Raw genomic sequence first — 21,190 nt, 5'->3', positions numbered from 1 at the left:
ACAATAAGCAATTAAAACCAAACTTCTGAAAACCTAGACTGACCTTTTTCATCTTAACAATAAGGCATCCAACAAGAAACTACAGATGTCTTGAGAAGGATCCCATATAGAGCATTCCTGGAACCCAGTCCACCTTGGTGTGATTATCGATCACACTCTTTCATATAAAATGCACACAGAAAAAATGGGGCTAAAGTTAATGCAAACAACAATATATTAAGAAAGCTTACCTTTCTCCAAATAGTGTGCAGACTCTAATACACTGAAATCTTCTGCTTTGACCCTTTGCTATTCACCTGCTGAATATGCCCGTCCTGTATGGGTAAGTTCCTGCCATACTGAAAAAATAGATGCCCCATTGAATGAGAGTTGCTGCTTAATGACAGGATGCTTGAAACCAACACCATTAATAGACCTGCATACTTGGGCCAGTATTGCTCCCCCTTAAACCCAAAGATATGTATTCTCAATTGACAAAAGAAGCAGAAAAATGAATGATGAGTGCCACCCGTTATTTGGCCAGACTCCGGAAGCCCAATATATGACTAAGATCTTGACATAGCTTTCCAGCAACTGTTCTAGCAACCACCCAAAAACCCTCCAGATACAAGGTTTCAACAATGGTATACACTGTACCCTGGTAACATTGGGTCAACCCAGTCCACCAAACACCTTCCTTCTTGCCTGCTTCTTCAGTCACTTTGCAGCAAAGAGGACCTTACATCTTGCACAGAAAGAGCAGTTGATTGCACAAGATACTGGAGGAACATTTGACTATATTTATTATATATAACTTCTATATGGTTTTTCATTCCCTTTACATTTTACCTATTATTCCCATTATATTTTACTTATTAAATTTAAGCTGTTCTCATTTGTAATATATCTTAATTGTAAATAATCTTGTACCAGTTATTTATTTTATTGTACCACTTGTGTTTGGATATGAAATAAATAAAGTATAGTATCACTGATTGTTGACCTGGGATGGCCCAATTTATCAACAACTTGTCGAACAGATAGGCCTGCAATATGACAGCCTGTCACAATGCCTCTTTCTGACTATTAAGTTCCCTTCTTGTAGCCATTTTACCCAGGTGATGCAACTTCACAGTTGCACTGACTTGGGAGCATCATATGCCTTCAATTTATGCAAGCTACAAATACGATTCATTACATCTCACGATGCAACTTGCCCATGGGAGATGTCCATTGATTTTTTCCAAGCAGTGTACTTTGTTTTAGTAGATAGTTTATTATAGGAATTTTATTTAGAATGACGTTTTGCTTAGGTATTTTTGGTTGAGTATTTTTTAAATATTTTGTTATAATGAGTGAATTTGTTATACTGGTGTTTGCTATAGTGAGGCTTGCCTGTATGTTATTAACGCATAAATGCTATTTTGTTATTTTGATTCACTACTTTATTTAACATTGTTGCATTATAAAAAAAAAAAGTGATACATTATAATAATAATAATGATAATATATATTATTATTATTTTTTGTTTTTTTGACAGTTCGATGAAGTTGCACAGTTTTTTGGAATTCTATTAGCTTTTCTTTTAAGTTATGGTGTTGCTCGAGAGGCATTGCTCTACAGATGTCAACATGACTTCCTGTCTGTGATTTCCAATGTGTTTTATGAACCTTACTGGAATCTTTATGGAGAATTACGCCTTGATGATATAATAAGTATGATTCTCGATTTCCCTGTGTTTCTTGCTGATAAACAATATTACAGTATATACATTTCTTAATAGTTACAAAATTTCACATTTATTTATTGTATGAAAGATTGGTCAATTAACAATTTACAATCTTTATTGCTTTATTATATGAATACTTCTTACATATTAGTCTAATTTGGATGGCATTATATTTTCTTGTTCTTCTTATTATTACTTAACACCTCCAGGGAGTCCAAAGACTCATCGAGGGAGGGCACTTACTCTATAACTCTGTCTCCACCAATCCATCTGCCACAACTACCTTCCTCGTCTACACCAACGCCATCTACCGCCGACCACCATCACTAGTATTTTCACAGACAATCACATTATTATTTTAGTACTACTACTACTATAGCATATCCATTGAGTTTAGACTTACACAGAAGACCCATACTAATTATTATTCACACAATATCTATTTTACATCTTCAGCTCATTTACTAGAATCACTAATCACTTATGACAAACTTTAACAACCTTTTCTAACACAGTTTGCCCTCTTGTTTTTTACCCTTCTTTTCATGTATTGAAAAATTTTGTCTCCATCTGTCCTATTAAACCCCTTTAGTAACATAAATTCATTATTAAAAAATTATGAAATCAACTATTGTGTTACAGTAAAACTTCATTTTAATATAAACCAAATTCATCACTCTACATAGATATACTAATAGATATACTTTTTGAAGAAGTGCAGAGACGGTAATCTTATTCCCAACTGCATCAAGCTGAAAAAGAAATTTACTTCCAACAATGCATTTTGAATCTATGTCTGTACAGTGAAAGCAATACATAGGGAACCAATTCAAACAGTTCCTCAAAAAGCCCAGCAATGACCCACAATCAAGTTTTAAATTTGCTATCTGAACTCTGTAGTTATATGAATCCTGATATTTGGAATGCGCTTGAAAGGATCACTGATAACTCAGCTAAACATATTCTGGAAACAAATGAAGAAAACTTATAGAAAATTTCATATATGAAAACAATAGCAAAATTTGAACACCAATTATACAATTTTAACTGATCACAATATCTCTTCCCCAGAATGTCACTCTATCAGCAGTGAAATACAAACAAGGGAGACAAGGCGTGACCAACTACGTGGAAGTAATGGCCATGTGATCAATCTATCTAGCCACACCCTTATTAATGGTGAACTTTCACTACTTAATAAAGGCATAAACTTCACAGTAGCACCTAGAACTGTTAATAAGGAGAGGGCGCTAGTGGATCAAGCGCTACGAACGTGTTTTGAAGAGCTCCTGATTCAGATAAGTTTAACTAGGAATAATTAAGTATATATGCGTAATTGTTTAAGTAAGAGCGGCTGTAAACGTTGTACACTACCAATATTATTAGTGTGGGGTTTTTTTTCTTGCTTAAACTAAATACGAAAACGTTAATATTAGACCTTAGTAACCTGCAGAGAAAAAAAAAAAAAAATAGTGGTGGCATTGTCATTCCATGATTTTAATTTGGATTTCAGTCGGTTCGTTAAGTGTGAGGTCTGTTATATGTATTCCTTCGATTACATAAATGATTTGTGGATGTTTAGTGCGGATGGAAGAAGGGGGTGTGCGAAATGTGACCTGAACGAGGAATTGATGAATGCGAATATGAAGTTGATGACAGAAAGTGCTAGTACCGATTGTGTCGCGAGTGCACGTTTGAAAGAGAAAGACAGGCGAAAAAATGTTAAAAAATCAGGAAAAAAGAAAAAGAGCGATTTGACAACCGTAACGGATGTTAAAAGGGACGAAAGTGAGGCGGAAAGAAACGAAATTGAGAGAACGAATGAAAGTAGAAATGGCGTGGTGCAGTAATCGCAAGTAAAAAAAATCGAAAGAATGAATGATAGCGAAAAAAGAATGACTGATGGCGAAAGTTGGACGCATGTTGGAACGAAAGTACTGAACCAAAGAAAGATGAATGACAGTAAAAGTGAGAAGAATGATAGCGAAAGTTGGACGCATGTTAGTCCGAAAGTACGGAAACAAAGAAAGATATGTGAGAGTGAGAAGAATGATAGTGAAAGTTGGACGTATGTTGGACCGAAAGTACGGAAACAAAGAAGGATGAATGAGAGGGAAAGTGAGAAGAGGGGGTCGAGAGTTAGAAAGATTTAATGATAGAGTGAATGTGTCGCGAGGTTCAGAAGGTGAATTGGATTGGATGAAGCAAGAAATGAAATGGATGCGGAATGAAATTAAGACAATTCAGGTCAAAACTATTAAAATAAATCATGATGGCATGAAAGAGATAACAAAAGATGAGCGAGTGGCGTTGTATGGCGACTCCATTATTAAAGGTGTGCTAGAGGATAAAATGCACAAGGTATGTTTTCCAGGCGGTAAAATGAGTAGAGTGACTGAGGCATTGAATATGAGGCGGGAACGAGCAAAAGAGTTAATTGTATTAATTGGTACGAATGATTTGAGAGAGAACAAAGAGCATGTCAAAATGAATGTCAGGAGACTGCTTGGAAAGATAAAGGAGAATAGTGTGACAGGAAGGGTGGTCAGTGTGTTGCCTAGGTATGATTGTGGTGAAATGAGGCAGAGAGCAAGGATTATGAATGATATTCTGGCTGAAATGTGTGAGGAGATGGGACTACAGTTTGTTAATGTGTGGAATGAGCTTGAGGGACGAAGTGAGCTGTATGGGAGCGATGGATTGCATTTGAGTGGTTATGATGTGAGTCGCTTGGAGAGACTGCTGCTGGAAGGTAGAGAAGTGAATAGAGAGAATGAATCAGATCGAGAGGGGAGTGATGTGGAAGAGCAGGAGAGTAAGACAGGAGAGATTGAAGGAGTGGAAATGAATGTGGAAGTGAGTGGTATGAGTATAGAAAATGAGAGAATGGGTGTGCAAGAGGAGCAGGGAAACGGCGAGGCTCAGGGTGGACAGGGATACACAGCGTGAGAAAGGTGGATGCTCCAAGAGGAGGTGAGAGAATGTGTAGGCAGGAAAGTAATGGGATGATCAGGGATCAAAAGGAAACAGATGGAATTGCAAAGGGTTCTAAAATGAAGAAGCAGAAAGGGAAATGGCCCCAGTCCAGCATGGAAAGATCACATCGAGTGAGTGGTATCAGTGGAACTAGCTGTAGATCCAGAAATGAGTTGTTGTGTTTGTATACCAATGCTAGAAGTATAAGAAACAAGGCAGATGAAATGGTTGCACTAATTGCGTCTGTGCACCCAGAGATTGTCGGAATAAGTGAGACATGGTTAAATGAGGATGACATCCTGACAGGAATAGAGATCGAAAGGTATGATGTGTTTCGTGAGGATAGAAGGGGTAAAAAGGGAGGGGGAGTGCTATTGATGATAGAGAAAGAGTTATGTCCATACAAGGTAGAGATGCAAGAGGGAAATGGGGCCAGTGGTTTTGAGGCAGTATGGTGTGAGATAGAGGTGAATAGAATCAAATAATTGGTGGGATGTTGTTATAGACCTGGTAATGTGGATGGTGGTGATAGTGAAATGTATAGTCAAATAAGCCAAGCAAATAAGAAAAGGGTGATCATTATGGGTGATTTTAATTATGGCAATATAGACTGGAATGAAGAGATAGCAACTGGAAGTAAAGAAAATGAGTTTCTTGAGTTTTTGAGGGATAACTACCTCAGACAGTATGTAACAGAGGGCACAAGAGGATTAAGGGTCTTGGATTTGGTCATCTCATCGGAGGATGTAATTATCAATGAGGTATCAAATCATCCACCAATTGGTGAAAGTGACCATGAGGTGATTACTTGGGTGGTTGCCAGCAGTGCAAGGACCCCTGTGAAAAAAGGGTATATGTGGAACTACAAGGGGGGGGTGATTATGAAGAGCTCAGGAGACAGCTTGCAGGTGTAGCATGGAATGAGGAGTTAGCTAGAAAAGAGATCAATGCAGCTTAGGGGATTTTCAAAAAATATTTAGTGGATGCAATGTCTAAATGTATACCACGGGTGAGAAGGTTAAATAAGTTAGGTGTGAGATGGATGAATAAAGAGATTAAGCATGCAATACAGAGAAAAAGGGCATTGTGGAGGCAGCATAAGAGAAGTGGAAGTAACCAATTTCATGAGTTCTACAAAGACCAGGCAAGGAGAGTGACTTGGTTGGTGAGAGTAGCTAAAGAGAGGTATGAACAGCAGTTAGCTAATGAAGCTAAAAAGAATCCTAGGGAGTTCTTTCGATACGTAGCCAGCAAAAGAAAGAATGATTATGGAAGGATGACATTGATTGGAGGAAATGGTATAAAGACAGCTGTTGCAGAATGTGTGGTGGAGATACTTAATGAGCAGTTCATAAAGATCTTTCAATCTTGTGAATGTGACTTCATGGAGAGAGATTAAGAGCAGTTGATGATGGGGAGGAGAGACTGACTGTAAGTGAGCAAGAGGTGTTTGGGGAGTTGAGTAAACTAGATGTAAATAAGGCTGTGGGACTTGATAATATATCACCGTGTATTCTGAAGGAATGTGCCAGAGAGTTGACACCTGCCTTGACATATTTTTTTAATACGAGTCTTGCACTTGGTCAAGTCCCTAAAGAGTGGAAGGAGGGCAAGATTGTGCCACTTCATAAATGAGGTGTTCGAACTCAAGCATCAAACTATAGGCCTATCTGTGTGTCAGGTGTTGTGGTTATGTTGTTGAGAAGCTTGTGAGAACTAGGATCCAGAGTTGGGTTGACAACAATGGTATAATCTTTGATGGACAGCATGGATTTGCTAAAGGGAGGTCGTGTTTTAGTAATCTACTTACTTATTACAATAAAGTGACTGCTTCCTTGGACAGAGGAGAAGGATACACAGTAATATTCTTGGATTTCGCAAGGGCTTTTGATAGAGTATCTCATGATAAGTTGACAGTCAAACTAGAGCAGATGGGGTTGGATATTAGATTAGTGCATTGGATTGGAGACTGGCTATCTGATAGGTATCAACAAGTTGTGTATGGGGGTGCAATATCTAGGAAAAGGAGAGTCACTAGTGGAGTGCCTGGGGGATCTGTTTTAGGGCCATTACTATTTAACTTGTATATTAATGATATTGGCGAAGATTTGGATGGGGATATTCAGTTGTTTGCAGATGATGCAAAGTTGGGACGAACCATAAAGAATAGTGAAGATGTTGTGGCCTTGCAAGAAGACTTGAATAAATTGAGTGATTGGGCAAGCAAATGGGGATGTGAGTTCAATGTTGCAAAATGTAAGGTTTTAAAATTTGGAAAACAAAGATGGGATGCAGAATTTATGCTTGGTGAGAATATATTGTTGGAAGTAGAGGAAATAAGAGATCTGGGAGTGATAGTGGATAAGGATCTAAAATTTAGGGGACACATCGCCAAAATTGTGAAGACAACACAAAGACTTCTGGGAATGATGAGGAGGACACTGACGTGTAGAAGTAGGGAGATTCTTGTTCCATTGTATAAGGCTTTGATTAGGCCACACATAGACTATTGTGCCCAGATTTGGTCACCTGGTTTTCAGAAGGATGAAGAGATGTTGGAAAGGGTCCAAAGGCGACTGACTAAGGTGGTTTCTGACCTCTGGAATGTCGAGTATGAGGAAAGATTGAAAAGATGTAATTTGCAGAGTCTAGTGGAGAGAAATAAGAGGGGAGATATGATAGAGACCTACAAGTTGGTAAGGGGTTGTTATAGGATCAATGGTGGAGAAGTTCTACAGAGAATAGTGGGAGATCAGGGGAGAACCAGAGGTCATCCCTGGAAACTGTATAAAGAGGGTGTGAGTAGGGGAGTGAGAGGCAGGTTTTTTTTCGTGCAGAGTTGTGAATGATTGGAATGCCTTGCCTGAGAGTCTGGTGTCTGCAAGGAGTTTGAATGTGTTTAAGACCTGGTATGATGAGATGTGTGTGAGATAAATGGACTTCCTAGATGAGTCTTTGACTCCATGAGGTGTTGTTTAATAATAATAATAATAATAATAATAATAATAAACCGGATGTTATATACCACATAGAAAGCAGCATTAAATTTCTTCCAAATAACATAGCTGATAAAATTCATTTAGAAACCAGTAATGTTTTGAATAATACAAAAGCTATGTGTAGCAATCTCACCAAAACAGAACTAGCAGCCATGAAGTCATTAAAAACTAACAAAGCTGACAAAGGTAATCCTACAGTCATCCTAAACAGATCTGCTTATATTCATCAGATGAATTAATTAATCTCTGATAGCTTATCAACTGTGAACTATAATCCAACTAACAGGATTAACAATAAAACTGTTAAATTACTAAAGTCTGTCACTTCTTGGCTTTCAGAAACTGTTAGAAAAAAAAAAACTTTTACCATATTATGCCTACTTTTCCAGAATATATGGGGTTCCTAAAGTACACAAACAAAACTTCTACTTTTGCCAATAGTTGAAGATATAGACATTCCTAATTATTAACTTGCCAAGAAATTAGCATCAACACTCAAGATGTTAGTAAGTCATTCCCCTTCCTTATATAAAGAACATGTACAATACTTCATAAACAAAATTAAAAAAATAATGCTCGGCAAAGATGACCTATTAGTCAGTATTCATGTTTCTGCCCTTTCAACAGGATCCCAATCAATGACACAATTCTTCTCTTACAGAACAATTTGTGATCAGTATTATGGCTCACTTTGCCCACATACTATGTTCCTGTTAATTTGTGTGATAAAATAATTTTTACCTACAAAAACGAAGTACAGCCATGGGCTCACCACTATCTGTCCCCCACCCCCTACCCCCACCAGACAGTTACAAACTTTTATATTTATCTTTTGAGCAACAACTAGATTCCTTTACTTTAAAACTTACAGTTTGACTTAGATTTGTTGATGATATTTTCATTATTTGGCCACATGGCTGCCAAACTTTAAGTACTTCCCTCAGACACTTAAACAAACAACATAAATGTATACAATATACTATTGAAATTGAATATCAAAACTCACTTCCTTTCCTGGATACACTTGTCACACATCTTACCTCATTAAGTCTATCATTCACTATTCACTGCAAGCCTATACATACAGGCTAATAACATCATCATCATTAAATTCCAGACATGTACTTTCAAGGGGGGGGGTGTATAGGATATGATAGTACTACATGAAAAACTTACATCATTACTAACTTCCTATCAATAATTTTCCTCCAAGTCAATCTGCTATCTGTCAAAACTCCAACATTGTCAGAGCTTCTATTTCTGTCTTCTAAGGCACTTTTTACTGTGTCAGTCCACCTACATCTTGGTCTTACTCCGAGTCTTTTCCTGACAACCTGACAGGTAACACTTGTTTTGCTAATCTTTCCTCTCCAATTCTGTTTAAGTGACCATAACACCTGAGAATAACTCAGCTAACACATTCTTGGATGCTAACAATGTCAAGTTCTTTCTTACTATCCTAATTTTTAATATGATATTGCCATTGATACCATCTCTTCAGGCCCCTTATCATTCTCAGGACTCTCATATATGTGGTTGCTAGTCTTTGGTTAAGTGATTTATTTCTAAACCAGCCCTCAGATTCAAAGTTAAAATTAGTTTGAACACTTGTATTACAGTTTAGTGTTTTGACTAATCTCTCTCTCTTATTTCATATAAATGTATTCAGTTGACTTCCTGTCATACCAACTTTGTTGATTCTGTTGTCTGTTTCCATATTTAATTTAGCATCTTCACTAAAAATCATGCCTAAATAGCTGAAATGTGTTACTTGTTCTTTAGGTTCTCCATTCACAATGCAGTTAATATTTACAAGTCTTCTGCCTATTTTCATTGATTTGTCGTTATTGCTAACCTTCATACAGAATCTATTACAACAGTTAATCAATTTAGTCAGGGAATCTTGCAGACTTGCACCAAATTTATTTAGACGTATAACATCATCCGCATAAAGTAAGGATAAGAGATTAACATCTCCAATTTTGATACAGATTTAATACCACTTAGCTTCATAATGTGATCCATATAGATAATGAATAACAGAGGGGATAATGTACATCCCTATCGGACACCAGATCAAACCATCTTCTTGTACTTCCCTCAATTCTATCTGCTGACTTACAACTCGAATAAAGACTAAGTATTGCCTAATATAATGCCTCATTGACACCATACAAGTGTAGAGTTTTGAATAGGTTCTCTCTTGGCAACTTGTAATATGCCTTTTCCAGATCTACAAAACTTAACTACAGATCTTTGTTATATTACCATGATTTCTCAACTATTTGTCGTAAAGCAAAAATCTGATCCTGACAGCTTCTATTTCGTCTGAATCCGGTTTGTTTTTCACCAAGCTTCCCTTCTACAGTCCTTCTCAACTATACTTGCATAAATCTAATCAGGAACACTAAGTAGGAGAATACCTCTCTGATTCTCATATTCAGTTTTATTTCCCTTTTTTATATATGGGCACTATTGAGATCTCTACTCCAATCATCTGGAATTCGTCCCTCTGCCCAGGCTTTCTGAACTATGCAGTACAGCCACTGTAAGACTTTTATACTTCCATACTCAAGCATTTCTGGTCAAATATCATCTAATCCAGCTGCCTTTGTATATTTCGGGCTTTTGATGGCTTTTTCTATATATTCATACTTGAATATATATTCAAGTATGAATATATATATTCCTGATTGCATGCCTGTTCAGTGTTTTTTACCACTGTACTGTCACTGATTGTTTCATTTAGCAATTTTTACAAGTAATTGCTTCATACATCAAGGATATATTTTTCTCCAGTATCCATGTCACCTTTATCATCTCTAAATCCTTTAACAGTACTCTTTCCTCCATTTCTGAGCTTTTCCAACAGCTTTCAGAATATTTTGCAACCTTCTTGATATTTATTTTCTATGTTCTTATAAAAGTCTTTCCATGGCTTTTGTTTAGCTTAGTTTTATACAGTGTTTAGCTTTGTTACATTTGTCTCTGTATTCTCTAAGAGCACAAGCTGACTTATTCCCCACAAACTTTTGTGGGGAATAAGTCAACTTGCAGATAACCTCACCACATGCCTCTTTGGCTGAATCAGTCAATGATTTCTTCAGGGCTTGCCACTGAATCTCCAAGGTTTGGTTCCTGTTCACAAACTCTCCCATTTTTTCTTGAACAATGTTTGTATGTTTTAGTCTACAGTTCGCATCTGTGAGCTGCTTAACTTTTATTCACATTAAAACTTTGTTATATGTTCTTCTTTTCAATATGCAGTACAGTTTTATCCTGGTCAAGACTAAATCACTTCGAATTTCAAATCCTCTGCACACTAGTGTCCTGCACCAGTGAGAAAACATCACTATCAACAATAACATAGTCAATGAAACTTTTCTTATTCCTTGCCTCTTCTCTCCATATGAATTTGTGCATATTTTTATGTTGGGTCATTTTGTTAGTAATAACCAGTCCATGTCCTGAGAAGAAATCCAAACACATACTGAAATATTTCTGTATGTATCTGACAATCATTTCCTACCAAGCTATTTAGATCTGCAACATGGAACCAACTTTTCCTTTTTCATTGTTTGTTAATTTCTCTAAAGCCTTAAAAAATTCATCCATTTTGACCTTAGTAGAACTTTGAAAGGATCAGTTCTCCATTCTGATATTTGCTCATATCACTGTACTTGATATCGTCTGCCATTCAAAAAGATTAGCCTCGTATTTTGTGTTGAATACTATATGTATGCCTTCTTTTCCCTGATTGTTATTGCCTGAATATAACATTATGTATTTATTGCTTAGAAAGATTTCACCTGTTTTCAATCTGGCACTTATCCAATTCCTCAGCCAGCTCCATTTCTTTGCCATTCAGGCTTCTTATGTTGATAGTACTGCTCTTGAACTCTGGTGTTGTTGAGTTTTGATGTGTTTCAGGATTTGTTCCAGTAGCTGACTCTTTGCTGTTTGCCTGGTTTCCTGGCAAAAACAACCGAGGGCCTTGTTTAACTAGCCTTCACGATAACTTATCATTCTTTCTTCATCTTTTTCTGCAGCTTCTCCTACTTAAGTTGGGTCACTGTTGTTGATGAGTCTCCTCCACATCCTCCTGTCTTTAGCTGTCACCACATCCAAGTTCTTCATCCTCAAGTCCTCTTCTACCAGCTCCCTCCATCTCTTCTTTGGCTGTCCATGCTTCCTCCTTCCTTGCACATCCATCTGCATGACCCTTCTTCCCACATATTCGTCCTCCCTCCTCATCACATGACCAAACCATCTCAACCTTGCCTCCTGTATCTTCGCTCCTAAGTTAGTAACTTTCATTGTTCCCCTCACATAGTCATTTCTCAGACAATCCTTTCTGCTCACACTGCACATCTACCTAAGCATTCTCATCTCTGCTACTTCTATCCTGCTGATGTTATTTTTCCTCATGGCCACAGTTTCTATAGCATACGTCATAGCTGGTCTCACTACTGTCCTATAGATTTTGCCTTTCAGATTGATTGGCACCCTCTTATCGCATAACACTCCAGCCATCTCCCTCCAGTTCCTCCCACTTGTATCCTGCATCCCACTTCCTTCTCAGCTCCTCCATCTTCTTCCACTGTTGAACCTAAGTATCAAAAGTCCCTCACCTTCCTGATGACTTTTCCTTCCAGCTCCAGATCTGTCTCCTGGCCACCGCCCACTGTGCAACACATATACTCTGTCTTACTTCTGCTCAGTCTCATACCTCTCTTTTCCAGTACTTTTCTCCATCTTTCCAGTTTAGTTCCCGCTTCTTCTCTTGAATCTGCACACAGCAAGATGTCATCTGCATACAACGTTGTCCAAGGCACATCTTCTCTCTCACCTCCTCCGTCACCACCTCCATCACAATGTTAAACAGAAACAGACTTAATGCTGACCCTTGATTAGCAAATGATTAGCAATACATTTATAAACAATGGCTGTAGCAAATATACCACCAATAAATTTTTTTTATAAAACTTCTTCAAAAAATGCAGATAATGTTTGACATTGTTTTTGTTATCTGGCCACATAGCTGCCAAACTTTAAACACATTCCTTAACCACCTGAACAAACAACATCAGCACATACAATTTACTATCGAAATTGAAAATCAGAACCCGCTCCCTTTCATGGATACACTGGTCACACGTCTTCTCTCAGGCAGTCTATCCTTCACTGTTTACAGTACGCCTACACATGCCGGCCAATATATACATGCTAATTCATATCACCACCCTTCACAAAAATTTGAAGTCTTTAACACTCTCAAAAACAGAGCTATAACAGTTTGCTCTAATGAACAAGCTTTATGAAGAATAAAGTTCTTCATAAAACTTCATCAAAAAATAATATAGATTACAGTAAAAACCATATCTATCCCATACATTAAAGGGTTATAAGATAAAATTAATAGAATTCGACATCATTATAATCTTAATGCTACTTTTAAACCACCTATAAAATTAAAAAACATATTCAACTCCCCCAAGGATCCTCTCTCTCCTCCCAATTGGCCCACCTTGGGGTATATCATGTCCTTTGCACCTGTATCTTACCTTTTATTGGCGAAACTGGACTCACAATTCCTATTTCTAAAAACAACACATACAACACGTTAATTTTAACAATTTTGGTAAAGCAGGCCTCTTAGCACGCTCTACACCTAATTGATCGGAAAGGTACCTGTTCCTTACATCATGCAAAAACCTGGTATGAATGAAAATTTAATGAAGCCCTTGAAATTTGATAATTTGTTCAACCATCCTGATCTTAACAATAATGGTGGCATAACAATCCCAAGAATTTGGATTGCTCACATTCAGTCCCCTTACGTTCAAGTTCTCCAGCAAACGATTATTTTATGACTCTAAGCAATATTTTCAGCCAGTATCTATACTGTTTTGTTCTAATTTATGTGAGTAATTATTATTATTATTATTATTCAGGCCTCCAAGGAGTCAAAAGACTCATCGAGGGAGGTCCTTTCTAAGACATAAAGTCTGTCAAGACTCATCGAGGGGAGGTCCCCCCCCCCTGAGAAACACAAAGTTTATCATACCACTCCTTAAACCCACTGACCGTTCTCGCTCCCACCACTCCATCAGGCAATGCATTCCACGGCTCAACCACCCTCCACACAAAGAAACCACTCCTTACCCTCTTGCTCACAGTTTCCTTTCGTAACTTCCAGGGATGGCCTCTTGTCATCACTCCTTCCCGCTGATCAACCAAGCGAAAGAACTCCCCAGTGTCAACCCTGTAACCACCTCTCAACAGTTTAAAAGTCTCAATCATATCACCTCTCCTTCTTCTATCCACCAAACTCTGCAGTCCACATTCTCTCAGCCGATCCTCATAACTATCCTTGTACAGTCCTGAAACCATCTTTGTCATCCGTCTTTGTATCCTTTCCACAGTTAATTTATCCCCTTCAAATCCTGGGGACCAAATCTGAGAACAATAGTCCAAGTGTGGTCTGATCAGAGACTTATACAACGGAATGATAACCCTCTTATCTCTGCAGGTCAGTGTCCTTCTCATAATAGCAGCAATCCTCTGTGTTACCTTCACCACCTTTGCAATATGTCCCCTAAACTTCAGGTTTCTATCAATCATCAACCCCAGATCTCTTGTCTCCCCTACTTCCTCCAGTATAACTCCTCCCATAGAGTATGCAGCATCCCATCGATGTTTCCCAAACCTCAAGACCTTACATTTTGCTGCATTAAACTGATACCCCCATTCATTTGCCCATCTATCTAGCTTATTTAAATCCTCTTGCAGGGCTACCACATCTGCACTATTACTAATAATCCTTCCAAGCTTCGCATCATCCGCAAACAACTGAATATCCCCCTGCAATCCACTGGCTATGTCATTGATATAAAGGTTAAACAATATAGGTCCTAGTACTGAGCCCTGTGGGACCCCACTTGTAACCCTCTGCCTCCTGGAAACTGCTCCAGCATACACAACTCTCTGATACCTATCAGACAGCCAATCCTGAATCCAGTTGACCAATCTGACATCCAGACCCATGTGCTGCAACTTAAATATCAGCTTATGTGGCACCCTGTCAAATGCCTTCGCCAAGTCCAAGAAAATTGCAGTATATGCCTTTCCCTCATCTAATGTTCTTGTAACTTTATTATAAAAGGCTAGCATATTGCTAAAACATTATTATTATTATTATTATTTAGAGAGACCTCTAGGGAGTCAGAAACTCATCTAGGGAGGCCACATACTACACACCAGCTATCATACTTATTCTTGAATTTATTCACACTGCTTGCACTCACAACATCCAAAAGCAATCCATTCCAGTCACACACCACCTTCTGAGAGAAAAATGTAGCCCTCATCCCAACTTCTCAGCTTCCAAGGATGCCCTCTCATCCTTTCCCCATAAATTGAAAAATTCCACCAATTGAAATCCTGTATGACTCTTTCAGAAGTTTATAAGTCTCAATTATATCACCTTTCTTTCTCCTGTTTGCTAGTGTCTGCAGTCTACAAATTCTCAATTTGTCTTCATAATCACTATTCCACAATCCTGATATCATTTTTAACACTCTCCTTTGTACTCTCTCTCTCTAGTATATATCAGAATCACAATGGAAACTGGGAGACCATAGTAGTCCAATTAGTTCTTGTATTGGAGTGTATAGTGGGTTATTATAAGGCTTTAATAATGAATGATGATCACTGTGTAACTGTTGAGGAAAGAATTAGTAACATATGTTTCTGTCAGCTGCTTTTCTCTGCATATTAACTTATTTTTGTTAATCACACATCATCAGTTTGTCATCATCTGGTCACTTGCCACTCCTTCTTCATCACCACAGAATCTTGGCAATGAGATCTGTGCACATTAGTTCAGATATGACCATATCCTATCAAAGCCTTATAAAGATGAATGATACCCCCCACATCTCTACTTTGTCTGTGTTAAACAACACACATGACAAAAGTAATCTTGATGAGATATTTTGACTACTTTTGCAAAATGTCTTCTGAGCCTCAACTCCGTGCCTAGAATTATCCTCAGATCCCCATAGCTAGGTGTTGGATCCTACTATGTCTTAATCTGTACCTTGGATCCGACATGTTATTTACTACGATGTTCTTAACCTAAAAATAGTTGCTAGTTGGTTTCTAATTCAAATATAGAGAAAATTTATATTTAAAGACTGCGCCACTCTATATCTGAATTAGTTCAAGAATTGAAGAAAAATCAACCCTCAACTATTTCTCCTTAATATATATACTGGCCGAGTATATTTGACTTACTTAATTTACTTGCTTTGGTTCGAATATTTTATGAATGGTGCAGTAAAAGAGATTCAGGCAAAATACAACTTTTGATTAACAAAAACAAACATTTAATATAAGCTATATAACACATACATAAATTCTACTTCTAATTTAAACAATAAAAACAAGTCAAACATTAAGCCAAGTCAATCACATTAGTTCAACCTTCCAAGCCTTCACATACACTTTTTCAGCTTCTGAGTTACAAAGTTCCTACACATATATAAATATAATAGAACTTCCTATCTAATCAGTTTTCACACACTTCTCAGTCATGCTATAAGTTCAAAATATCGCAGGCACTAATAGTTGAAAATATCTCTCTAACAGTTCTTAACTTCAACTCTCAATCACGAAGAGTTTCCACAGTTGAGGTTAGGTTAAGCGTAGCGTAATTAACACTCAATTCTTCAAGCATTGAAATAATACACTAAGATAGTCCTTACCGGAAATAGTTCCTAGTACATCAAATACGTTGTGAGCAAACTTTTAAATTATTTTTATTTCACTTAAGAACACATCTACAAGACTTATCCACAGTTATAATTAAAACACTATCAATCGTGCTTCAGAAATCCAGACATCGACTGCAGGGTACTTCAACTATCCTTGTTACCACTCATAAACTAATTAAAACACTGTGCGGTTCTCCTTAGGGCAAATCGGAAATAAGCCGCAATTCTAGACCAACTGGGTTTATTCAGAATTCTTCCTTGAACGTCCAGCTTTTTATATTATCCGATTACAGCATCAATTTCCCTTTTATTATTACTGCTTGCTTCACTTTCAGCTAACTATAAAATTCACTTCGTCCTTGCTCACTTATAAAAATTATCCTCTTAACTCCTGCCCTTAAGAACCTTTCATTTACTTCTACTTCTCTAGTTTATGCCTTTGCTCCCTTTCACTTCCAAGTTTCCGTCCCAACTCTCTCTTGTTACCTCTTATATTTTTTTATTATTCTTTTTCCAGCCCTCGCTCTGTTCCACTCGCGCTCGTTTATTTCACTCGTGTCCACGACAACAAATAAACGTAAACATTTTCACTAACGTTACATAAGGTTATACCACTACATTCAGTTATTACATAACGTTAAACTTTCACAAACAAGAATAAATAGAATATTTGCATTTCAATAAATGCGTAGTTAAATTACAAATACAAGTTCTTATAATATTGACATAACAATAAATAAAATAGCTTAATAATATTTAATACAGAATCTAATATTTAATTGTTTAATCAAAGATATGTATTACTATTAACACATATCTTTGATTAAACAATTAAATATTAGATATAATTAAGGTAATTACGTGATATCAAATTATAATTTAAGTTATTTACATTAAATAATATTTACAAATGTAGCCTTTGTGATGGAAGATCATGTTGGATTCTGAAGCAAATAATAATTACTCTAATATCTACATAATCAGAATCCAACACTAGGGATATTATCACATTTAGCATTTTGATCATTTCTAGCAGTCCACTTCCAGTAGTGTGATATGCAGCATGTAAACTCTTCATAGCAAAGTGCATAAATTTGCAAATTTCACATTAAAATGATAACCATGTCATTCTCTGGAATTCTGCATTATTTCATTTTCTTTATTAACTTATTGCTCTGCCCAGTTTTCCATCATCAGCAAACAACAGGATACCGTGTCCTACATTGTTAATGTACAAATTAAATTGTAGCAATCTAAGTGAATAGCTGTGCAACATACTGCTTATCATACACCGTCTCTGGATAGTAATATGAATAGAGATTTGAGTAAGCTTGAAGTGAGAAGTGAAGGATAATAGTGTTATTGGGAAAGTGGTTAGCATTTTTCCAAAATAGCAAATTGAGAAAGAGAGCAGAGATAGTAAATGGCAGTATAAATGGGTTATATCAGGCAGAGGGTGTTGGTTTATGAATGTATAGAGTGCATTTGTATAAAAGTTTAAAATAGTTTAAAGATGATGGATTGCATTTGAATGGTTTGGTGTTGGTGTTGGACTGCACAGAGTCAAAATAAAAGTGTATCCAAGATCCTTATGGGAGTGAATACATTAATAGAATGTATCCAAGAGAATAGCTAAACTAACAAGATGCTAGAAATCAAATATGAAAAGACCATTTGATAGACCAAGAAACAAAAGACAGACTGCCAGCATTGAAGTATTATAAATGCAGTAGTAAATGAAGAAGGAAGAGAGGTGGGGGGAGAAGTATCTAAGAGTCAGAAAAATTGTGAAGCAGGTCATCGAAGGACTGTAGGAAGAAATAAGTGATTATGATAGGACAGAATTATAAATGTCTAAAGGTGGGTTGAAAGAGATATGAATGGAAATCAGAGTGTATCAGGGAATGGGAGTGGTAAGAGTGAAGACAGGTGTGCTATAACAGTATGATGTTATTGGGGTAACCTCAAAGAGAGCAGGATTGTTATGTTTGTATACTAATGTAAGGAGTATCAGAAATGAGGGAGCTGATTTTGCATTATTGTCAGTATAGCCAAAGATATCTTGTATAAGTGAAACTTGGTTGTCCAAGGATGGTGCACTGTCAAGAATAGCAGAGGGAAAAGTAGTGGGTTTGTGTGTGTGTTTGGGGGGGGGGGTGTGCTGTTAATGATAGCAAGAAATTCTATACAAAGAATGAATCATTGTCATTTGACATATGTTGGTAGACCTGTTTGGAGAACTCTGAAAGCTAAGTTGTTTAGTTGAGAAAAAATTGCGAAATAGTTAAAAATTGTGTTAGAATTAGTTTGTATTGTGGAATTAATTAAAGTTAGAAGTTTTATTTTAAATATACTTAACACAGTCTTTCTACATGGTAAGTTGTATATGCACCAATGTAAAGCAGAACAATAGCATCCAAGGCATCATTGTTTAAAGAATTCAACAAAGGATCTTCATACAATGCAGTATCTGAGAGATGTATGCATTACCTAAGGTAAATGGACTAAGTTAGAAAATGATGGTGGTGGGAAAGTGTACCTAAAATACTAAGAAAGCAAGGATCAAAAGTGCAGATGAGCTCTTGAGATTGAAGCGGTGTAAGGAACAGAGAATATGCGTGAAAATATATGTTACAATCTAATGGCAGATAGGATTGAAACATATATAGGGTTAAAAGTCACACGATTGCAAGAGAGAGGAAAGTGTTGATCGAAAGAATAGCAGTATGATGGATATAAAGGATGAAGAGTTAGCTCTAAGGAGGAAGATGGTTCAGTTACACGGAGTGATACACAGGATGAAGCAGGAGCTGCAATGAATGCAGAAACGTGGTGAGTGCGTCAGCTGATACAGAAAGAAAGAAGTGCAAGAAAAAGAGAAATGAATGCTTGACTAAGAGAAAAGGAAAATTCAAGGAGTGAGTCTTGTACTGTGATCTGTCATGAAAGGAGGGATTGGCAAAAAGATCGACAAAACGGTGCTTCCCAGATGCAAAAATTAATATGTTAGAAAGGCTATTAGAATGCAAAAAGGTAAAGTGAAAGAGTTGATTGTTTTGGCTGGGACGAATGATTTTAAAAGAGAAAAGTATGGCATGAATGAGGACATGAAAGAATTACTGTAAGTAGCAAAAGAAAAGAATGAGAAAGTTAAGATAGTGAGTCTTGCTGTGGTGTGATAGAGTTTGGCTCAGAAGGAGAGGGCTATAAAAGCAAATGGCATGATTCTTAGGTTATTCAGGAGGAATAATGTGCAGTTTGAGGATGAGTGGAGTGTGCTTGACAGGAGAAAGAACTTATACAAGAAGGATGGTTTGTATCTGAATGGATTTGGTGTTCAAAGTCTGGAAAAAGTGTTGTTGAATAAATTGAAAGTGGATGTGTAAAATTGGGGAAACTAGAGCTCTTTTTTTGGGGGGGGGGGGGAAGAGCTATTGAGTGGGTATGCAGATATTAGTGAGACATTTGAGTGTAAGAATATGCATAAAATGCCTAAGTTAATACCACTCATAATAAACCAGAATGTGAAGGATGTGGCATGTTCAGAGAGGATAGAGAGCAAAGAATGGGGGAAGAAGTTTTATTGATGATAGCTGATGAATTGCAACAAGAGAGAGTAGAAGTTCAACTGCAGGCTTGTGAAAATAGCACATTCAAGGTAATTATCATGGGGGATTTCAACTATGGGAACATAGATTGGAAGAAGGAGAAGACACACACACACACACACACATGGGAGGAAGGAAATGAATTTATGCAGTTACTAAGGGACAATTACCTGAGACAGCACGTGATGGAATATACTAAGAGTTTGAGAGTGCTAGGTTTAGTAACTGCATTAGAGAATTTGTCTATAACCAGTATGATCACATTGCCACTAACTGGTGAGAGTGATCATATGGTCTTGACTTGGGAAGTTGCTAAATGCATGGAATTTTCAGTTAAGAGGAGGTATACCTGGAATTACAGGTCTGATAATTATGATAATCTTGGGATATTTCTTGAATCAGTGCCATGGCACATGAAACTGCAAGGGCTGAATGTTGATAGTTCATGGCAAGTGGTAATGGAGTGTTTGTAGGAAGTAAAGGCAGACTGCATACTTAGAGTTAGATGAGTAAAGTAAGTGGGAGTTAAACAGATGAATATCACAAAACTGGAACTGCAAAAAATAAAAATAAAAATTCATGGAAGGAATTTAAGGAGAAAGGTGACCAGCAGGCACCTGAGCAGTATAAAGCACAGTCCAGAAAGGGATATTTGGCCAGTGTGGTAAGAAAGGCAAAAGCAAAGCATGAAAGAACATTAACAGTGCAGGCCAAAGATAATCCCGAACAGCTCTTTCGATGTGTTGCAAGTAAAAGGAAGAATGTTTATGGTAGAATGATTTTAATGAATGCCGATGGTTGGGAGGTAACTGAGTCAGTTAAAATAGTAAAATTAAGAAATGAATACTTTGCAAGAATATATCATCCAGGTGGAGATATTGCAGTAATTAGAGAGAAAAAGACTTATATGGAAACTGAGGTAAATGAAATGGAGATGCCTAGCATATTACAGAACCTTGATGTGAAAAAAACTATGGGATTAGATAGTATACCAGCTGCAGTTTTACATGAAGCTGTAGGGAATTGTGACTGCTTTTGACTGCATTGTTTCATCTAAGTTTCAGCTCTAGGTTAGTCCTAAGGAGGTGAAAAGAGAGGAAAACAGTTTTTTTACATAAAGA

At 37.1% G+C, this 21,190-nt stretch overlaps 1 protein-coding gene across 1 annotated transcript in view; it reads left to right on the top strand.

Moving 5' to 3' along the window:
• Positions 1-21,190, top strand: part of LOC150108776 (transient receptor potential cation channel subfamily M member 2-like) — a 685,147-nt gene that overhangs the window by 492,976 nt on the left and 170,981 nt on the right. The window contains exon 17 of the mRNA XM_090410077.1: positions 1,521-1,695. Within this exon, the coding sequence (XP_090266203.1) occupies positions 1,521-1,695 (175 nt within the window). The remainder of the gene's footprint in view (positions 1-1,520; positions 1,696-21,190) is intronic.

Source organism: Typopeltis vanoorti, chromosome 2, assembly GCF_054136105.1.
Source record: "Typopeltis vanoorti isolate ZY-2024b chromosome 2, IOZ_Tvanoo_1.0, whole genome shotgun sequence".
Taxonomy (NCBI): domain Eukaryota; kingdom Metazoa; phylum Arthropoda; class Arachnida; order Uropygi; family Thelyphonidae; genus Typopeltis; species Typopeltis vanoorti.
This window is presented reverse-complemented; position numbering and strand designations above follow the sequence as displayed.